This window comes from Azolla caroliniana, unplaced genomic scaffold (assembly GCF_043228905.1).
Source record: "Azolla caroliniana isolate FFs.n. ecotype wild unplaced genomic scaffold, voAzoCaro1.0.p SCAF_11, whole genome shotgun sequence".
NCBI classification, from domain to species: domain Eukaryota; kingdom Viridiplantae; phylum Streptophyta; class Polypodiopsida; order Salviniales; family Salviniaceae; genus Azolla; species Azolla caroliniana.
In genome coordinates, this window is record NW_028230446.1 from 11,115,365 (window position 1) to 11,136,859 (window position 21,495).

Genomic DNA, 21,495 nt, shown 5'->3' on the forward strand with positions numbered 1-21,495 from the left:
TACCTGCAATAAAACCATATTGGACGGGATGTATCAACTTTGGCAAATACTTTGTAATCTATTTGCCAAGACCTTTGTAAATACCATATACAACTCCCCCATCAAAGAAATAGGTCTCCATTGATGAAATGACTCGGGAGATGACACCTTTGGAACTAATTTAATTATACAAACCTTCCAAGCTTGAGGCATACAACTAGAATCCCAAGAATGTTGAAACATCAAAGTTAAGGGCCCCTTTAAAATGTTCGAATATCGCTTAAAAACTTCATTTGTCAAGCCATCCCAACTAGGGCCTTTACCACTAGGAAGATGCCTTAAAACCATGTCCACCTCATCCTTAGTGAAATCTGCATCCAATTCATGACTAATTAGATCATTCACAATACATCCAACCACATAATAAAACTCATGACATGCTCTACTCACCTCATTTGTCATTAACAACTACGGCCCAATCAACTCCTTAAAGTAATGAACACATATGTCAATTATTGTAGTAGGATCCACTATCAATTCATCCCCTTGTTTCACATATACCACATTAGATCAAGCATAAGTAGGATGTAATGCTAGGAAAAACAAATGAGATTGACATTGATTATCTATGACCCCATCCCTGAGTTGTCGCATCTTAGCATAACAATAACTTTGGCATTGCAATTGAGAAATAATAACATGCAATTGACTCTAGATATCCAAAAGCTCCTCATCTAATGGTGCATGTATCTATAATGCATTACACTTGGAGAGAACTTGTGAGAACCTCTTCTTCGTTGAGCATTAGTTTCTCCATACATACGATGAATGATCTTAATGTTTCATAACATGATTTCCAATGTTTTAACTCCTTTAAGATTCACTTGTTGTGAAAAAGTTACCAAAATTTGGTCCATGAGAGAATCAAAGTGAGGTTGAAGCAAAAGAGAAGAGTTAAAGCGTTATGGAGGCTTTCCAAGTAAGGCTTTATACATGTCGATTGCATGACTACAAATCTCCAAACAAATAGGAAAGTGATCTGAAGTTCCTACATCGTGAAGAACTGTCATACGAGGTGATGTCAGTAAAACAAAATCCTCATGCATCACATACATTCTATCTAACCGACTCCATGTTTGTCTATGTTGAGCGGATTGGAGGGTAAAACCTAGATCATTCCCATGCAACCATGTTCAAACATCCAACTTAAAAACCTCCATAGCCAATGAATCCCAAGCAAGTTGCTCAGGATCATCCATGATTGAATGTTTAGACGTAGATTGAGATAAATCAACACACATGTTAAAATCAGCCATAAGTAATCCTAGACGGCCCACCCATAGGGTTTGAAGGAGTGAGCCCCATAATGCAATACGTTGAGTGGCTTGGTTAGGGGCATAAATCCCAACCTCCCACACAACCTAGCCAAAAAAGTAATTTCTAGAACCAAAAACCGACCATAAGGATCATTATGCACCACTTGAGGATAATAATTATCCTACACGATTAATACCACACTTGAATAATGATTATTAAGATGTCCTTCATAGAATGATGAATATCCACGCAAATGAACAGTTTCAATCCTACTGACTCATGACACTTATGCTCAATTGCACATAATACATCCCATTCTTTACTTAACAAAGTTTCCCATAATATATACTTCTTATGAGGAGAACATGCCCCTCTCACATTCCATGTTACCATTTTCATTCAAATAAAAATGTTATGGGTGCACCTACTCCTTTCGAGCAATCGATGTCTTGAAACTAGTCAAAGCATGTTCTAGTGTTGCATATGGATTTTCGTGCACCGCATCCTTAGGATTGTTTATCGAAATCTTTTGTGTAGGTCCTCCCGCTTGATGAAAACCTCGAGAATTCAATGAATTTACAACTTGTCCCAATGAATCAAATTGACAGTGAAGGGGTAAATCCCTTGTCCCTAAATTGTCATTGCCAAAGAGCTTTTCAAGGACTCTCCCTAGTTCCCGAATTACCTTGCCAAGTAGTCTTATGAGTAGTGGGCAAACTATTACGTTGCATATTCATTGATTTCCCCTTAACCTTATGCCAATCTTTATCAACAACAACATCACTACTAGTTCTATCCAACAGTTTTTTCCCCTTATCTATAACCATCAAACTTTGTTTTTCTATATCCATAGATTGAGTTCCCTTATTCTTAGGGCCCAAACCTTGAGGTGAGGCCTCTTTATAACCTGCTCTAGATGATGTTCGTTCATCCATAACAACCACAATATCTGTCACACCAACATCTCTCCCCACTCTGTCCTTACCATTCCCTTCATTAGGAACCTCTAAAGTTGGAGGACAATGACGTTGGCATTACGCCATAAAGTGATTTCATTCACCACATCCAAAACAATGACCTGCAAATGTCTCCCACTTCAATTTAAAACAAAGTCTTTTCATACCAAGTGTGTTCATATGCACCCATCCTGGCCTCTTATGACTTGTATCCCATAACACATAAAATCTGCACTTATTTGTAGCATTTGCATGTGGAGATACCAATACTTTACCCATTTGACTCATCAACTCTCGTAAATTGGCCATAAAAATGCATGCTTACAATCCATTGTTACCCAAACAAGGCATTCTTGTTTCAACAAAGCATGATTGTCCACTACGGGGGACCATTGCATTACATGCACTAATCGTTTATCAAAAAACGTTGGAACTTTAGCCAACAATGCACTTCGATGTTCAGGGGACCAAAATACTCCATCATAAAACCCTCGTGGTCTTGCAAATATACCCTCAACACAATTTGGTGACACGATTGTGTTCAACCATTGTTTAATCCAATTTATATATGGGAGTTTCCCGGTAAATAATAATAATAACAATTGCACGATCATAGAATACATCAAATGATTGCAACATTGCCTTAGCATCAACTTCCATGTCATGCACATCCTCATCGATGCATTCTTTTGCTGCATTTCCATTTTCTTCCACAATATCAGACACACAAGGTATTGGCAATTCCCCATAAACTATCCCAATTACGATGATCTTTGTCAACTTCGTCTACATGTATTGCCTTAGCATATGTTAATTTCTTCTCATTAGCTTCCTCAAAACCCTTAAACCTCTTAGAGCTTCCAAATTCTTCCCTTTCACGATTACATTCAACTATCACATTACTCTTTATTGAATCAATGATTCCCATATCGATGTCCCCCACAAATTTTGAAGAATTCATGTTTATATCCATTATTCTTGATGTGATGTCAATCTAGGGGTATACATGAACATTTACATTTAGGGGCACTCATGATCGCCCAACATATAGATAACTACCGAAACAACTTAAAGCATTTGAAGGTATTCCATTTGTCATATGTGAAATTGGGAGGTCTCACATTCATACAATTATAGAGGATAAAAGACCATGAGATTTGAGGATCGTTTTATATATAATGATTCCATCAAATCTTGATTCTAAGTTAACAATATTTTCAAGTTGTTTAAACGAGATTGTGACTTGAGTTGCCAGAATGAAGATACATGAAGCTCGAAATGGACCTAAAAATAATGGTTATCAATTTACACAATTAAAAATGAGTTGTACGATTAAAATGAAGCAGTAACCAAGAAGACTCCTATAAATTATATACATTTACAATACAATAGATGAATCATGGAGCTATTATGTTTTATGTTGATACAGACATAATAGCTAATTTTCAAGGATCATGTCAAGAAATACTACCGGACTTCTTAGACTTTTGCCCTATATAAACTATTTGGTCCTCCTTAACTCATCTATTGGCACCACACCTAATTTGAATCTTGTATTGTCACATGCTGTGAATCTATCCACACATAATTCATCTATCAAACTCTTTGACTGTTTTGTGCCAACTAAATAAATACATGGACTTGTGTTATTTATGTATGCATATGCGTGTCAACAACGTACGTACGTATATTTGCACTCATAGGGTTTAAAGGACATGGACTCATTCATATAAGGTTGACAACCACGTGAATGGGAACATTTAATGAGTAGGAGTATTGATTCACTCTATCAAAATTTTAAGGGACACGGTTCCAATAATTATTTTGCTTGTGTTGCTCATTAATATTCATTGATAGCTAGATTGAATGTAAATTGACGCTAGAGAGATTATCTCCCATTAGGGGATTGTTATGCAAGAATTAGAGCCTATCTAGAGCATAATCATTGGGGTTGCATGATCACCCTATACAAAACTCTCAGTCTCTCAATGATAAGGAGAATGTATTGGAGATGATTCTCACAAACTATTTTGGGTTACCCCAAAATAGCTAGATTGAATGTAAATTGATCCTAGAGAGATATTATCTCCCATTAAGAGATTGCTATGCAAGAATTAGAGCCTATCTAGAGCATAATCAATGGGGTTACATGTTCGCCCTATTCAAAACTCTCAATGATGAGGAGAATGTATTGGAGATGATTCTCACAAACTATTTTGGGTTACCCCAAGATCTTGTCTCTCTTCCATTGTAACTTGTACCAAAAAAACTACTTCGAAATAATTATTCTAGCATTCACCCACTACTAGGTTACTTTCTAGTGGATACAATTTACATGTCTAGACTCTAGACTCTAGACTCTCAAACACAAAGTGTGGCTCCATTTGACCCCATAGGCCAATATGCTTCAACATGAAATACAAGCTCTCCTTATCTCTCACTCTCTCTCACTCTCTCTCTCTCTCGTTATGATTCCACTCATAGCAAAAGTACATATTGGACGATGGTATATTATACTCGTGAATTTTAACCAAGTCTATAGGATGTAAGATTCACAATGGCAGGTCATACCGATGAATTTCAACCAGCTCAATAGGATGCAAGACGTGATCCCATGTAGGACAAAGTTTGTTGAGGGTTGTAGATGTGTTTGGAAAATTAGATGTTTGGACCTCAATGTGTCAGATAGAACCATAGGTCATGCACAAATGTGTATAACCATGAAATTGCTAAATCTTATTGCAAATCATTTTGGTAAAGTGAAACATTTGCTAGCTCATAAGATGTGTTAAAATTAACAGTCAGAAACGGTTCGGTTTGAAATTAACCGCGGCTTAACGGTTTAAACGGTTCAGTTCGGATTCAAGAGTTAGAAACCGCGGTTTAAACGGTTAAACAGTTTTTTTAATTTTATTTTAAACAATTTTTTCATTTTCAGGCCTTATTCTCACATTTTAGGAAAATCTTTAAAATTTTGAGAATTTAAAATAATGAAATATTTTAATTTTAAAATTTAAAAAATTTAAAATTTTAATTTTGACCTAACTTGAAAATCGAAACCGAAGTGCGGTTTTAACGGTTTGAAATTTTTTTAACAGTTCAGTTTAACAGTTTCAAGGTTTGGTTTGGTTTGGTTTGGTTCAGGTTTCAATATTTTTAAACGGTTCGGTTTCAAACATGTTCGGTTTTGACCCTCTCAAGCTGAACCCAATCATTGCCGATTGTTAGTTAAAAACAATTACTTTATTTAGTTTTTGGCCTCCTTTGCTTCATATGAATGCAATACAATTACCCTCGTCATGGGATCTTCACCCAGATGGGCCTTTCTAATGTTTGTCCCTTAACCTCTCATCTTTAGCATGAATATGGCTAACTCAATATCATTGTATTTTCCCCGTTTTACTTGTTATCATCGTATTCCACAAGGATTTATTTTCTTGATCTCTACTAAAATTATTACACTACTTGCACAAATGTGTTTGTTTGGTATGCACAATGTAATATAGACAATGTCTAATCACTCTAAGGTAAGTATTTCTTGAAAACCATAAGCTAATGAGAGAGTAATAATGAAATGCTTTTTTTTTTGAACCTATTGATTGCATATATGATTTGCATGGGACTGGCAAGATTGTAAGCAATATATAATCTTAACAATAATTTAGTTGCCTTTGCTTTATCAAGAACACTAGCGAGAGTTAAATAATGCAAAATATTGGGCAATGGTAAGGGTGGATTGTAGCCTCTTGGAAGCTTACGAGGAACACACAAAACCCATTTTATCATCTAAATACTTACTAGTCCAGATGTTCTACCAACATCTCAAAACAAATTAAATTCATGTGACTTCTTTTTGTGCATATAAACTTGACTTGAAACTATTTTTATGCAAAGAAAAATATACATTTTTTTTTGGTTCCCGATTCAGATGTGATGAGCGATCTTGGAGCGTTCGAGACTCCATCATTTTGGCTAGAAAGAATACACTCAACATACCTCTTTATCTATGAGCCATACGTGGTTAGCCTTAATATATTGCACGACATGTCATTTTTAGATGGTTAAAATACGATACACCTCTAATATCCATAAGCCTCGATAGTAGAAACAATACAATTTGTAAAAATTACTCCCAATACAACTTCAATTGGGGTGCGTGTGTGTGTGTTCATGGTACACAAAATTAGCACCCAAAAATGTCCAATGTTATATAATATTAAAATTCATATAGAGCTATTTTTTCACACACACAATCTTTGATTTGCCCTTTGGTCTTCTGCCACCTCCTCCTCCCCCTCCCCCTCCCCCTCCTCCTCCTCTCTTTTTATTCTATTTGATATATATAAATTATAATATATATATATGTATGTATGTATGTATGTATTTGTTTATTTATTTGATTATTACTATGAGTATTCAATGCTGTATTTTTTGGCCTTGTGTGTTTGCTGATATTTATTTTATCTATTGCTATTAGTATTGGTATATCGTTTTATTCATTGTTCTAATGAATATTGAATGGGATCAATCCCTCCACTTCTTCTTCTTCTTCTTCTTCTTCTTCTTCTCTGTCTCTCTCAATTCAAGTTCTCCATGGCCTCTTATGCCCACATGAGCAATCCTTTCTTTCTTCTTCTTCTTCATTTCTCTAGCTAATCATCATTGCTAATGATTAACACTATCTTCCTAAGCTCTACTTCTCCTCATCATCGTCATCATGCTCATCCAATAGGATCACACAACTCAACTACACCACTCATAACAAGTTTTCATTGCTTCACAACCACATCATCATCATCATCACCTTGTCACAAGCATTGCCATTCTTTTCTTCCACATAATATATGGGCACCCCATTCCATCCTCATTTTGGTACTGATGGCCTTCTTTGTGATGAACAACAGCAGCATAGATGTGGCCAGTGGGATGGGCACCATGTCCACCATAGCCACAGCCTATGATAGCAAAGGGGGTGCTTATGTGTGTGGGATAATGCAAGGATCCTTGCAAAACATCCAATGCTGGTCTTCTTCTTCTTCTTCTAACTCTAATACTGAGTTGTATACTAGGCAAAAGTCTTCTTCATATGATGAAGAGAAGGGTGGTAGTGGTGGTAGTAGTAGTAGTAGTAATAGTAGTAGTAATGGTCATGTTGAACTAGTTTCCCCTTCTAGCAAGCCCTTTGTCGGGATATCAGGTGGCAAAGGCACCTTATGTGGTATCAGGGCTGATACTAGTAGACCTCTATGTTGGGAAACAAACAATCTAACCTCCCCTAAGAGGCTCAAAGACCTACCTTTCTCTAGTATTGTCACAGGAGGACAACAAGTTTGCGGCCTCAGCAGCTCCGTGACTGTGACTGAGACCGAACCCGAACCCGGTCGTGATCCCGAACCCACACCTTTGCAAAATCCCTCTAACACCACATTTGCATTCTGTTGGAGGAACAAGAGCCTCACACAAGACACACCCTCCAGGCAACCCTTCTCGATGCTCGCGTCCGGGGTGGGGTTTGTATGTGGTCTCACACCATACCCCATCTCAACAGTGCAATGCTGGGAAGCCGGGGGAGAAGGCAGGTTGTCGGGCTTCGGCTCGGCTTTGGCTTCGGCTTCCAACCCCTACGACGACGACGGTGCTGATGCAACGATCTCTCATTGGCCGAATGCGACATTCTGGGCGATCCAGGCAGGCGCGCGCCATGCATGTGGCATCACGCCCGCCTTCAATGTGCAGTGTTGGGGAGAGCGATCGTACGGTCAGGCTCGGCCGCCTGATGGCCGGCAGTTCCTGGCCCTCGCGCTGGGCGACCGGCACAGCTGCGGCATCGAGGCCTTCTCGCGGGCCGTGCTCTGCTGGGGCGACAACACGCAGGGTCAGGCCACATCCCCACCATCCAGCCTCCCGCCCTTCCTTTCGATCTCGGCCGCCGATTTCTTCACCTGCGGAATCCTCTCGAATCTCTCGGTCTTCTGCTGGGGCGGGCCTGTTTTCAAATCCGATGGCTTTCTCCTCCCTCTCGATCTCGCCATCCCGAGCCCTTGCACCGCGCTGCCGTGTGCTTCCGGAAGCTTCGGCCGATCCAATTTCAATTCCACTGCCTCTTCGTCTTCTTCCAAGATATGTTCTAGCCCTCTACTCCATGTGTGCACCCCTTGCAGGATTGGATGCCAAGGCTCTTCCACTCAAACAAGCGAGTGCACTCCCCAGCATGACATCACTTGCTCCATGGCTGAACCGCCATTAACTGCAGCCCCTGGCCCTGGCCCCACAACAACTGCAATCCGAGTGATTGAGGAAGAAGGGAAGCTCAGCAAGCCCCTCGTTGCCCTTGCTGCACTGGGCTCCCTGGGGGCCCTATTGGGCCTTTTCACACTGGGATGGTGCCTCTGGATGAAGCTTTGCCGCCGGCCCGTCGACGCCTCTCAAGGAAGAGTTCACAATAACTCGGTCGCTGGAACCGCAGTGCCGGCTACGTCTCTGTCCACTCCCCCTACCCGGCCCATACGAAGGCAACGGAGCTCCACCTCGGCCGCACGAGCCCGGGGAGACACGACCCCTGGCAAAGCACAAGCTTTCTCCATAGCCGAGATGATGGCTGCCACACTCGACTTCTCCGACGAGAACAAGATCGCTGCCGGAAGCTTCGGGTTCGTGTACAGGGGCATCTTGGCCGATGGCACCGAAGTGGCCATCAAGAGGAGGGAGAAAGAGACGGTATCCAACGACCGGAAAATGGAGGAGAAAGAGAGCGCTTTCGAGTCCGAGCTCGAGTTCTTATCAAGACTCCATCACAAGCATTTAGTGAGCTTGGTAGGCTATTGTGATGAAGAAGATGAGAGAATGCTGGTGTATGAGTATATGCCCAATGGGACACTCCATGACCATCTCCACGGGAGAAGCGGACTAAGCGATGCAATGGAGGTGTTGCCGTGGCAAATGAGGATCAAGATAGCTCTGGAAGCAGCCAGAGGGGTGGAGTATCTTCATACCTATGCAATTCCACCTATCATCCATAGAGATATCAAGAGCTCCAACATCTTGCTTGATGGGGCATGGAATGCTCGGGTCTCGGATTTCGGCCTCTCCACCCGTGGCCCCGCCGAGGACTCGCATTTGTCCCTAATGGCCGCCGGAACCCTAGGCTACATGGACCCCGAGTATTACCGGCTCCAGCACCTCACGATCAAGAGCGACGTGTATAGCTTCGGGGTCGTTCTCCTTGAGATCCTGACTGGAGAGAGGGCGATCCACAAGCAAAGCCACGGGCCCGTGAACATCGTGGATTTCGCGGTGCCGAGGATACTGAATCATAGCCTCGCATCCATACTCGACCAAAGGCCGGGCGTGCCAAGAGCCAATGAGCTCAAAGCATTAGAGATGATCGGGCAACTCGCGGCTACTTGTGTCCAGCTTGAGGGTAAAGGGAGGCCCACGATGACAGACATCGTCGCGGTTCTAGAGGAAGCTATGGCCTGTGGGAGCAATGTTCAAAGCCGGAGCCAGTCGGCCGCAGCATTTTCGACTCAGCATGCCCCTAGGGATAAGCCCGGGGTGCCTTTTGCTCATGGTCTTGATGCTATACCAGACGAAGCTGGTAATAACTACGATGACATCTCGACCGAAGAACCCATCAAAGCCACTAACAATAATGTGTTCATTTCTAGCGATGGACTTAGGCCATGCATAAATGTGCATGGTACTGAAAGTCTCGTCGTTGATATCAATAATGTAGCCCCTTTCGAGCCCCTTGAACTCGAAGCTACCAATGCTGACTACCAACGATAACCTTTTTCTGAACTTGTTGCATTAGGTTGGTCGAAAAGTTTAGGTACCTCATGCCTCGCATTGAGGTGCATGTGGTTCAAGTTCGAATCCAAGATCAGGGTCAGGGAGAAGAAACAAATGACAAGCTGGATTTGGTTTTTTTGAACTTCCTCTATATGCAAGCAACCCTTTTAGGGACTGACATCCTTCTAATTTAAAAAGCAATGTAATCCATCCATTCTTTTCTTGTACCATATTTTTTTGAGACCTAGAGTAACACAAATAAAGAGTGGTGCAGCACTCCTATATACATTTTAATGTCATTGGAGTTTTGTTTGGTTTGTTGTAAGTGCAAGTGTCAACATTGTTCACACACATACTTACATAGAGACGCTGATATTGATGTTGTCAAGAATCCAAGATGTAGCCAAAAAAGCCTCTATGACGGCCTAAAGTACATGGAGATAATGTGTATTCACAGAATGTTCAATTGTTTTAAACAAAAACACAGCAACTATTTTCATCATAGATATAGACTGTGAGATATCTCTTTTAAAAACCACCAACAATAGGCATGGCCTGACCAAAGCCAATGTTGTGTAATGGTAGACATGGTGTTAGGAGTTTTCTATCTGGAATCCTAGTGTTCCGATTTGGAATTCTAACATTCTGTGGAACGTTTCACAAGTAATAGCATCAATAATAAGTATGTGTTATTGCTTTATGCTAAACCAAACCATTTGGACTAGCAGTTGGCATACTTGGAGCTAATCATCATGCTAATTAACATAGTATTTGGCAATCCCAATAAGTAAATATGACACATTGTTTTCTCCTTGAAAAAATCGAAGTATGAACTAGACAGCGATTTTATTTTGCCTTGGATGAGCATTCAATTGTCTATAAATAAATAAAAATTGATGGTCATTGTGTGTCTAATTTGATGCTTTATATGCGTATTTGTACCTTTCCGATCAATGTAGGCATTCTAATTCTACTACAATTCTAACAAAAGATGTCCGTTGTATAATATACCATATAATATTAAATAGACAAAGCCATTTAACGTAAAGATATTGTCTAGGTAATCACGTATACCAATTATTATACATGATATATTTAATAAAGTGTGATCTTTTGGAGACATTTTGGAACAGTCTACAGTCACTACATGTTATCATCGACATGTTGAGGCTCTATTCAGATCGAGACGGTAGCTGATTGAAATATTCATGTTTGCCCTTACACAAGCATAGTGATTCCCACTCAAAGTATACTGAGTCCCATTCGCATAAGTTACAATCCTATTTTTAGATGGAGAAAATTCAAGGTTATGAAAGAGTTCCAAATGTGGCAATATACTCTCGCCCTTCTTACATTTGTGGTGGATATTTTGCTCAATTCCCATATTGCCTTCTATACACATTTTCGAATGTATATACAAAATTAGTGATCGCGCCACAATGACAGTGATCCTCTACTTTTAATTAAAATATCGGACATTACTACTCGGTACTTATCACAATACAAATGTCGGTTACCATTTGGATTAGTTAGTTCCCTGCTTTGAGAAACACCCTAGAAAATATTGAGCTAAGACTTTCCGAGCGACAATGAAACTTGAAGAGTAAGCGAGGGGGGATGCGGAAAACACAATCCTTTTATATGTTGTGCCATGCTTCCAATTGAAGGAAGCTCCCAGTTATTGTCATATTGACATACACACACACACACACACACACACACACATACATAGGATATAACAAACGTCTTGCAACTGCCGAAGGCCTCCAATCAACAAACAGGCCCTTAGCACTCACACAAACACAAACACATACACATACACACAAGATAGTGCATGCAGCTTTTGAACTGCCCCAAGTCCTTGTTATTGGATGAAGGATTGACGGTGGTGGTCGTGGTCATGGTGATGGCATTGAATCTTCCCAAGTGAAGAAGACCCTATGGCATGCTTCTGAGCAAAAGGAAACGCAAAGTATAACGGAAGGCATGGGAACAATATCTAGGTCATCATCAGCCACCGAGGCCGAAAGAGCCGAGTACAACATCCTGGATTTGTCGGCATCTGGATTGAAAGCAGCATTCCCTGCAATTCAACAAGCATCTGCAGCTCTACGGCCTGATTACCTGTCTGCATTCCCATCTTCATCATCGTCTCCACTACCCGATATCATGGATTGGCTTGGCGGCCAGTTCGGCTTCCAACAAGATAATGTGCGGAACCAGCGTGAGCACGTCGTGCTCCTCCTAGTCAATCATCTCTTGCGCACCAAGCAGGAGGCCGGGGGCCATGGCGATGCTTCCCATAATGATGCTCGGCAATTACAGGACTCCATCGCCTTCCTCCATAGCAAGTTGCTCGAGAATTACAGGAAATGGTGCTCCTTCCTCGGCAAGAAACCTGAGGACTATGATCCTGGCTTTCGCCTTGTCTACCCTTGCCTCTACCTCCTCATCTGGGGAGAGGCATCCAACCTTCGATTCATGCCGGAATGCCTGTGCTACATCTTCCACAACATGGCCCGCACTGCGAACAAGACATTGCAAGGCGAAGATGATCCCGAGGAAGGCAATGTGCCACCAGACTTCTTGCAAGACATCATCACACCCATCTATGTCGCAGTATCCCGCGAGTCGGAAGGCTCCAGGAATGGCAGAGCTCCTCATTCTTCATGGCGGAACTACGACGACATGAACGAGTTCTTCTGGAGCAGACATTGCTTCTCGCAGCTCAAATGGCCTATCAACACAGGGAGCGACTATCTGGAGGGTGTGCCATCGATCCTCCAAGGACAGAGAGAAAAGGAGCAATGGAGGAGAGAGAAGGTGATCCTCCAAAGGCATTCCGCAGGACAGAGAGAAAAGGAGCAATGGAGGAGAGAGAAGGTGATCCTCCAAAGGCATTCCGCAGGACAGAGAGAAAAGGAGCAATGGAGGAGAGAGAAGGTGAGGCGATCGAAGCTGATGGGATTCAAAGTCGGCTTCGTGGAGCAGAGATCATTCTGGAACATCTTCCATAGCTTCCCACGCCTCTGGATCGCCCAGATCCTTCTCCTTCAAACCCTCATCATGTTGGCTTTCCTGGGGGATGGGGAATGGCCATGGCGATCAGTGCGTGACAGAGACAACCAGGTCAAGTTGCTCTATGCCTTCGTCACATGGGCTGGGCTCCTCACCCTGCAAGCTTTCCTCACCATCGTGACGCAGTTCACTCTCATATCCAGGAGCACCAAGCTCCTGGCATTGCGAATGGTCCTCAAGCTCCTCACATCCATGGGATGGACAGCCATTTTCAGCATAATGCTAGCAAGGATTGAAGAGCAAAGGGCCCGGGACCCCCCCACAGCTCAGTGGTCTCAGCGATCCAATCTCGTGCTCTTCCAGTTCCTCGAGGCTGTGGGGATCTTCCTGCTCCCCGAATTCATGGCCTTCATTCTCTTCTTCATGCCGCCCATCGCCAACCTCCTCGAGAACTCTGACTGCAAACCCATCCGAATCCTCTCGTGGTGGTTCTACACGAGGACATTCGTGGGGCGCGGCTTACACCAAGATCTCTTCGCAACCCTAACATACACGCTGTTCTGGATCGTCGTCCTCATTGCCAAGGTCTCGTTCAGCTATGCGGTCCAGATACGGCAGCTCATCGAGCCCACGCACGACCTCCTCGGCCTCAAGAATGTGCCGTATGAATGGTATGTGTTCTTCAGAACAGGCAACATGTTCGAAGTGTTCCTACTGTGGGCACCTGTGCTCTTGATCTACTTGATGGACATACAGATATGGTACTCCATCTTCTCATCCATATATGGGCTAATGGTTGGGCTGTTGTCTCACATCGGAGACATTCGAAACATGCAGCAGTTCCGGCTGCGCTTCCCCTTCTTCGCCAGTGCAGTCACGTTTAACCTCATTGCAGACGAGGCCGAATCCAGCAGAGCACTGCGATTGCAGCGTAGCTCGAAGCTCCACGACATGGTGAAAAGGTTGGCGATCAGATATGGATTCGACAAGCACTACCTGAGGCCTACGGGTTCGAAACAACTGGAATTCCAGAGGTTCGCACTGCTATGGAACCACGTGATCCACCTGTTGAGGGAAGAAGACCTTCTGAGCAACATGGAGAGAGAGATGCTGACAATACCACAATTCAGGGAGGACATCCCCTGCGTACAATGGCCAGTGGTGCTCCTGTCCAACGAGCTCACCAAAGCCCTAAGGATCGCCATGAAGTGGAAGGATGAGGACACCAAGAAGCTGTGGAATAAGATCAGAAACGACGATTACCGGAAGCTGGCCGTGATAGAAGTCTTTCACACCGTAAAGTACATCCTGTTGAAGCTCGTCCATGACAACTGCAGGAAAGCAGTGGAAAGTGTGATCGGTCCAATCCAGGCCCACTGCGAGAAGGGGGATTTCCTTGAGAAGTTCAGAGTGAAGGAGCTGAAACGAGTGCACTCGCTGGTGGTGTTGTTGTTAGGGTCGCTCCTCCGATACAAGGCCAAAAGCCTGGAGCTGGAAAGGGAGGAGATAAACATAGCTTACATGGATGTGATGGAGGTGCTGGTGAAGGACCTTCCGAAACCGGATTTGGACGACAGGAATAATCATCCAGAGAAACAGCTGGAAGGGCTCTCGATGGAGCAGAAAACGCTGGAGGAAGGCGAGGAGAAGTCGGAGTTCTGGCAGCGGGTGAGAAGGATACATTCCATGGTGTCCATGGAGGAGAACATGGCTACCGTCCCACGCAACCTGGAGGCTCGACGCCGCCTCGCCTTCTTCGGGAACTCGCTCTTCATGAATCTGCCCAAAGCACCCCCTGTGGAAAGGGCGATGGCCTTCAGCGTCCTCATCCCTCACTACCTCGAGGATGTCCTCTACCAGAAGAACCAGTTAGATATTGAGAATGAGGATGGCATAAAGATCATGTACTACCTGCAGAAGGTATTCCCGGACGAGTGGGAGAACTTTCAGGAGAGATTAAAAGGCCGCAACAATGGTAGCAATCAAAACAACCACAACCAGCTGTGGGCTTCCTTCAGAGGCCAGACCTTGGCTCGCACGGTGCGCGGCATGATGTATTACAAGGAAGCTCTGGAGCAATTGGGTCACCTCGAGAAGAATACATGGATGGCATCATCATCATCATCATCGGGCCATGGCCGGCACTGGCAGCAGGAGCAGGAGCAGCAGCAGCAGCAGGAGCAGCAGCAGGAGCAGGAGCAGGAGCAGCAGCAGCAGGTGAGCAGTGAAGAGAGAGGCATGGCGCTCCTCAAGTTCAACCTCATCATCGCATCCCAGACGTATGGAGAGCTGAAAAGGAAAGGGGATGTGAGAGCTGCAGACATAGGCTCGCTGATGCAGAAGTATCCAGCGATGAGGGTAGCATATATGGATGAGGAAGAAGAGAGGGGGACGAAGAAATACTACTCTGTTCTTGTGAAGTATGAGAAATCCCAGGGAAAAGAAAAAGAGGTGGAGGTGTACAGGATCCGGCTGCCAGGCCCATTCAAGCTAGGCGAAGGCAAGCCTGAGAATCAGAACCAGGCCATCATCTTCACGCGAGGAGAAGCACTCCAGGCCATTGACATGAACCAAGAGAACTACTTCGAGGAGGCCCTCAAGATGAGGAACCTCCTTCAAGAGCTGTGCAAGCCGAGCCCGGCACCCCCCCGCATACTGGGCATCCGCGAACACGTCTTCACGGGCTCCGTGTCTTCCGTCGCCTTCTTCATGTCCGCGCAGGAGACGAGCTTCGTCACGCTCGGCCAACGCGTCCTGGCCGACCCGCTCCGCGTGCGGATGCATTATGGCCACCCCGACGTGTTCGACCGCCTCTGGTTCTTGTCGAGGGGCGGCATCAGCAAGGCGTCCCGAGGGATCAACATCAGTGAAGACATCTACGCGGGCTTCAACTGCACGCTCCGTGGAGGCCGCGTGACCCATCACGAGTACATCCAGGTGGGCAAGGGGAGAGACCTCGGGCTCAACCAGATCGCTACCTTCGAGGCCAAGGTCTCGGGCGGCAATGGTGAGCAGACCTTGAGCCGAGACGTGTACCGCCTCGGCCACTCTCTCGACTTCGCCCGCATGACCTCGTTCTATTACACGAGCATCGGTTTCTACTTCAACAACTTGCTCATCGTCCTCGCCGCATTTGTGTACATGTGGAGCCGCATATACCTCGGGCTGAGCGGGATTGAGAAGGACCTATCCAGCCATGAGCTCGGCAATGCGGCCCTCGTAGCCAGCCTCAACCAGCAATTCGTGCTCCAGATCGGGCTGCTTACATCCGTCCCCCTGCTCCTCGAGAGCTCGCTCGAGCACGGCTTCTCGGAGGCGATGTGGCGCTTCCTGCTCATGCAGCTCCAGCTTTGCTCTGTCTTCTACACATTCTCCATGGGCACCAAGGGCCACTACTACGGGAGGACGGTGCTCCACGGCGGGGCGGGATACAAGGGCACGGGCCGCGGCTTCGCCGTGATGCGCGAGAGCTTTGTCCACAACTACTGTATGTATTCGCGGAGCCATTTCGTGAAAGGCATCGAGCTCAGCATCCTCCTCATCATATACGACACGTACAGCACGATAACGAGGAGGAGCGTGGGATATGTGCTCACGACATTCTCCTTCTGGTTCCTCGCGCTCTCGTGGATACTCGGGCCATTTGTGTTCAACCCATCGGGGTTCGACTGGTTGAGGATGGTGTACGACTACAACGAATTCATGGTGTGGTTATGGCAACGAAAAGGGGTGTCGAGGAAAGCCGATGAGAGCTGGGAGGTGTGGTGGAACCAAGAGCTGGACCATCTCAACTCAACAGGGCTATGGGGGAAGCTGGTGGAGGTAGTGTTGAGCTCCAGGTTCCTCCTCATACAGTATGGCATGGTGTACAGGCTGAAGATGGCATCACATAACAAGAGCATCCTAGTGTACCTAGTCTCATGGACCTACGTTGTTGCGGCGATTGTGGTGTACATAGTCGTGGCAAGGGCAGCCGACAAGTATGAGGCGAGGAAGCACATCTACTACCGGTGCATACAGATGATCGTGCTGCTCTTAGTAGCCATGGTCATCGTGGTCTTGGTGGTCCTGACCGACTTCGGGTTCGTGGACCTTTTCGTGAGCATGCTTGCATTCTTGCCCACTGGATGGGGCCTACTGTGTATGGCTGTGGCCTTCAAGCCTTACCTCGAGGACACTTCTGTGTGGATGGTCGTGTCCAACGTTGCACGTCTCTATGACTTCGCCATGGCCCTCATCGTCATGGTCCCCGTCGCCATACTCTCGTGGCTCCCCGACTTCCAGAGTATGCAAACCCGCATCTTGTTCAACCAGGCATTCAGCCGAGGCCTCCAAATCTCAAAGATCCTTACTGGCAAGAAATCTAGGACACTTGTCAACCCCTCTAATAAAAGAGCCTAGTCGTGACTCCGCACCACGAACTTTCTTTGTTCTTGTTCCTTGTCTTCATTGTATCTAACATCACTAAACATATCATTCTCCATTGTGTATTAAGACATTTGGGTTCCATCTTGGGTATCATGTTAAGATAATGTTGGTCAATGGTAACTACGCGTTCCAAATGAAAATGCATTCACGAATACCATACTACTACTTCAACCAGAACACCCTCTCGTGATCATCTAATAGCAACCTTTAGGACCATTGTAAAAGACATTGTGGCAAAATAGTACTTGAATTTGCTTATCTGCCTTGGCGAGGCACTGGATCATGGCCTTGTCTAGATTCACACAAGAAAGGTTCCGTACCACTAGGGAGCGTAATCCAACTTTCTACCATTCGATAGATTGCCATGCTTTTGTATTAGTGTGCACTCTAGACCATTATATGACAATGACCAACTTTTGACACACGTGTTGGAAGTTCTATTAAGGTTTTTCTATCTTTCAAGAATAATCTAAGTAATTTTCCTTTGTAATCTAGTGTCGTTCAATAGCTAGTTGATCATTATAAAGTGACCAACTTCTAAAGCTTACGTTGGAAGTTTTATTAGCACTTTTTGTATCATTGAAGTGTAATTTAAGCAATCTTTCTAAATTTAAGCAATCTTCCTTTGTATCTGAGTGCCAGCTATTATATAAAACGATCGTCAATTTTGATTTCTTGAAGATGAATTAAATAACATTGCACTATGTTGTCCATCTATCAGTCAAGAATAAAATGGAAAACATAAGTACGTAATTCAATCAGGTTATTATTAAAAATGTGATATAATTGAATTGACGCATTTTATACCCCCTTACTCAAGTGGAGTTGTTACGGGTTCGAGACCCAATTTTCTCACCTCTCTATTACTCCATACATATTAGATACTAATGTGGAATGCAGGGGTTGAACCCATGACCTTCTAGTCTCCATTGGTATCTCTCTCTCTTTTCTTTACTTTATTATAATTAGCTTACACTAGTGGTAAGTTGATAACACTACAAGCATTGCGTCTTGGGTTCAAAACCGAATTTTCTTGCCTCTTAATTCACTAGATGCCACTGTGGAATGTAGGGGTTGAACCCATGACCACCTGGTTTCCATTGGGCAACCTTACCAACTACGATACATCTCTCTCTCTCTCTCTCTCTCTCTCTCTCTCGGTGAGAACACAAAGTTTTATTAATAATTGTGTTTGAAAAACACTACTTACATGGGTGTCACAATGGATTATGGACACCCACTAACTACATGGGTAGTGGAACGTGTTGAATTGTGAATAGGCAAGACGAACACTCTACTAAGGAAGGAATTTCCACTTGCTCTAATAAAGAAAATTGTCACATTAGTATTGCTCCTCTCTCTCTCACTCTTTTAATCGTTATTAGCTTATCGTAGTGGTAAGTTGTTAACACTACAAGCACTACATCTTGGGTTCGATACCCAATTTTCTCACCTCTCTATTATATACTTCATACATATCTCTTAATTCACTGGATGCCACCGTGGAATGTAAGGGTTCAACCCATGACCACTTGGTCTCCATTGGCCACCCTTACCAACTGAGCTACATCCATCTAGGCTCTCTCTCTCTCTCTCTCTTTTTATAAATAATGGCTTTGATTACGAAAGAAAAAACACCACCATGAGTAACTTACAACAAACTATAGAACCCCTTCTATCTAGGGATCTAAAGAAAACTATGACACCAAACTCAATGCCACCCTACACACCAATTCAAATGGCGAATATGATGATATGTGACCTTGCAAAATTCTCTCTCTTCCTGGTTGAGATTTCGTGACTTCTCTAGCACTGTCAATTGTCACAAAAGAAGTCCTTTTAACTTTAGAACATATTTTCTCACCCCCACATGCGAATAAAAAATGAAGGCATTCCGCGTATTCCAATTGAACGATAAGCCCCCAATACCTCAAGAACTCAAAAATAATTTGAGAATGAGGCATTGGTTCATTGTTCTCTCTCTCTCTCTCTCTCTCTCTCTCTCTCTCTCTCCCTCTCTCTCTCTCTTTCGAAAACACCATGTCACCCTTTGAGTATTTATGGAGGAAAGTCGCATTGGAGGTAAAGGTTTATATTGTTGCTTCATAGACTTTAAGAAAACTTTTGATATGATACCTTGGGAGCATTCTTTGGAGGCGAATGGAAGAAGTTGAGGTGCAAAGTGAATATATGAGAAGGTTATATGTTTTGTGCGTATGAGCGATAAACATCAGAATTTTCCAATACCACTATTGGTGTTAAGCAAAGATGCCCACTCTCACCAACTCCATTTGGTCTATGCAAAAAGTCCCTCACATCGACTTCCTAGAATTGCATGGGAAGCAAGCAAAAAGATCCAAAAGACACATAAAAGCAAAATTTTGTGTTCCGGTTGGATGCAAGATATGAAAAAGTGGTTTGGTAAATGTGATGCAACGCATTTGCTTCAATATGCATCACGAGATTCCCTTGTAAATGAGGCATTTTTGCAACGTCAATGTATCATGACATGGGAAAAATGTGGAGGCTCATGCTTAACACATTATACTACACATGTTGCACCTAACTACAAAACCATATTCTTTGCGGAATGAGGAAAACATACACATCAATACATGTTAGAGCCCATCTCGGCTTCCTTGCGACTTAGCTCATGTGCATTGCAATGTGAGACATGGCGTTGGGGCACAAGTGATTAGAATTATGGTTGACTATGCACACTTTGCCCTAAATAAGTTCGAGAGTTTGAGTATTAAACTTTGATACAATGCTTTGCCTTTGATCATATTTGACCATGTTTTCCACACATCTTCAACCAAGCCCAATCCTTACATGAATTTCTATCACAACCACAATGTGCACTCTCGATTGCAACATTCATTGGTAAAGTTCTTGAACATCGGGAGTCGCTACTAACTTTCACACGTAACACATGAAATGTAATATTTTTGGTCTCATAGGTCATATTTGACCTCTGACGACAATAATAGAATCTATCTATCTAATCTCTCTCTCTCTCTCTCTCTCTCTCTCTCTCTTTCGATGAATGGGTAAATATCCCATTTTTGTTGTACACCATTTGTCTCATGGGCCAATTTTGGCCTTAGAAGACGTTAATATATCTTTCTTTCTTTCTTCTTCTTTCTCTCTCTCTCTCTCTCTCTCTCTCTCTCTTTGGTAAAAGCACACAATTATATTAATTGTATGTAAAATCCACTTAGTTACCACACGTCTTAGTCTCCTCTACCTATCATATGCCTATGTATGGAGAGGGACGTTCTGTAATGCTACTAAAAAACCTGAATATGCATTTGAGGAAATGATCCCCACATGCTCTAACATCCAAAATTTCCACATGAGAATACCGTTAAGCTTCTTTATATAGCCTTTCGCCCCATGTCTATTATCAAACATGAAAGCATTACACATATTCCAATTGTGTTGTAGACCCCAAAAATATATATTACATGCATAGGGCAAGATTCGAACCTTGTACCTCTCTCTCTCTCACACACACACACACAGTTTTTGGGACGATGTAGGGATGTCGTGCCCCTCCCTCTCTATCAATTGAAAAATATATAATTGACATAACCTAGCCGGTTTGAGTGGATTAAGCTAGGCTCAAGCCAAAGAAAACTGGTCCAGGAAAATCAAGCTTGAACCAAACCGCTAAACCGTTTAACAACGGTTAAACAACTCAATTCAAGCGTGTGTCAAACCATTGTCGACTCTTAGCCATGAATGGGCTTGGTAATTATTATAGATCTAGGTACTAAAGTAAGCTTAAGATAAGGATAAAGTAATGATATATAGAAAGGAGAAAGAGAAAGAAGGGTGCCGATCCACCCGGCCACCCCCGAGCGAAGGGATCGACATGGACTCGAGCCTCGATCGGCGTCCCATACCACCGCCATGGCGTCGAGTCGTACTTGGTGCTGGCGCGCTCGCTACAAGAGTTGACCCACCACAAGAGCAGAGTCTCGATGTAGTCAAAAGATGATCA

The 21,495-nt window shown here is 43.7% G+C and overlaps 1 protein-coding gene and 1 pseudogene across 1 annotated transcript; both read left to right on the top strand.

The window, feature by feature from the left end:
• The first annotated feature begins 6,834 nt into the window (after window positions 1–6,834).
• On the top strand, window positions 6,835–10,134 carry LOC147857771 (serine/threonine-protein kinase-like protein CR4). Its single transcript, XM_087328025.1, has one exon. It carries the CDS (start codon window positions 6,921–6,923, stop codon window positions 10,038–10,040), a length of 3,120 nt encoding a protein of 1,039 aa, XP_087184151.1. The 5' UTR covers window positions 6,835–6,920; the 3' UTR covers window positions 10,041–10,134.
• Window positions 10,135–12,029: 1,895 nt separating this feature from the next.
• On the top strand, window positions 12,030–17,801 carry LOC147857772 (callose synthase 11 pseudogene; annotated as a pseudogene).
• The last annotated feature ends 3,694 nt before the right edge of the window (window positions 17,802–21,495 follow it).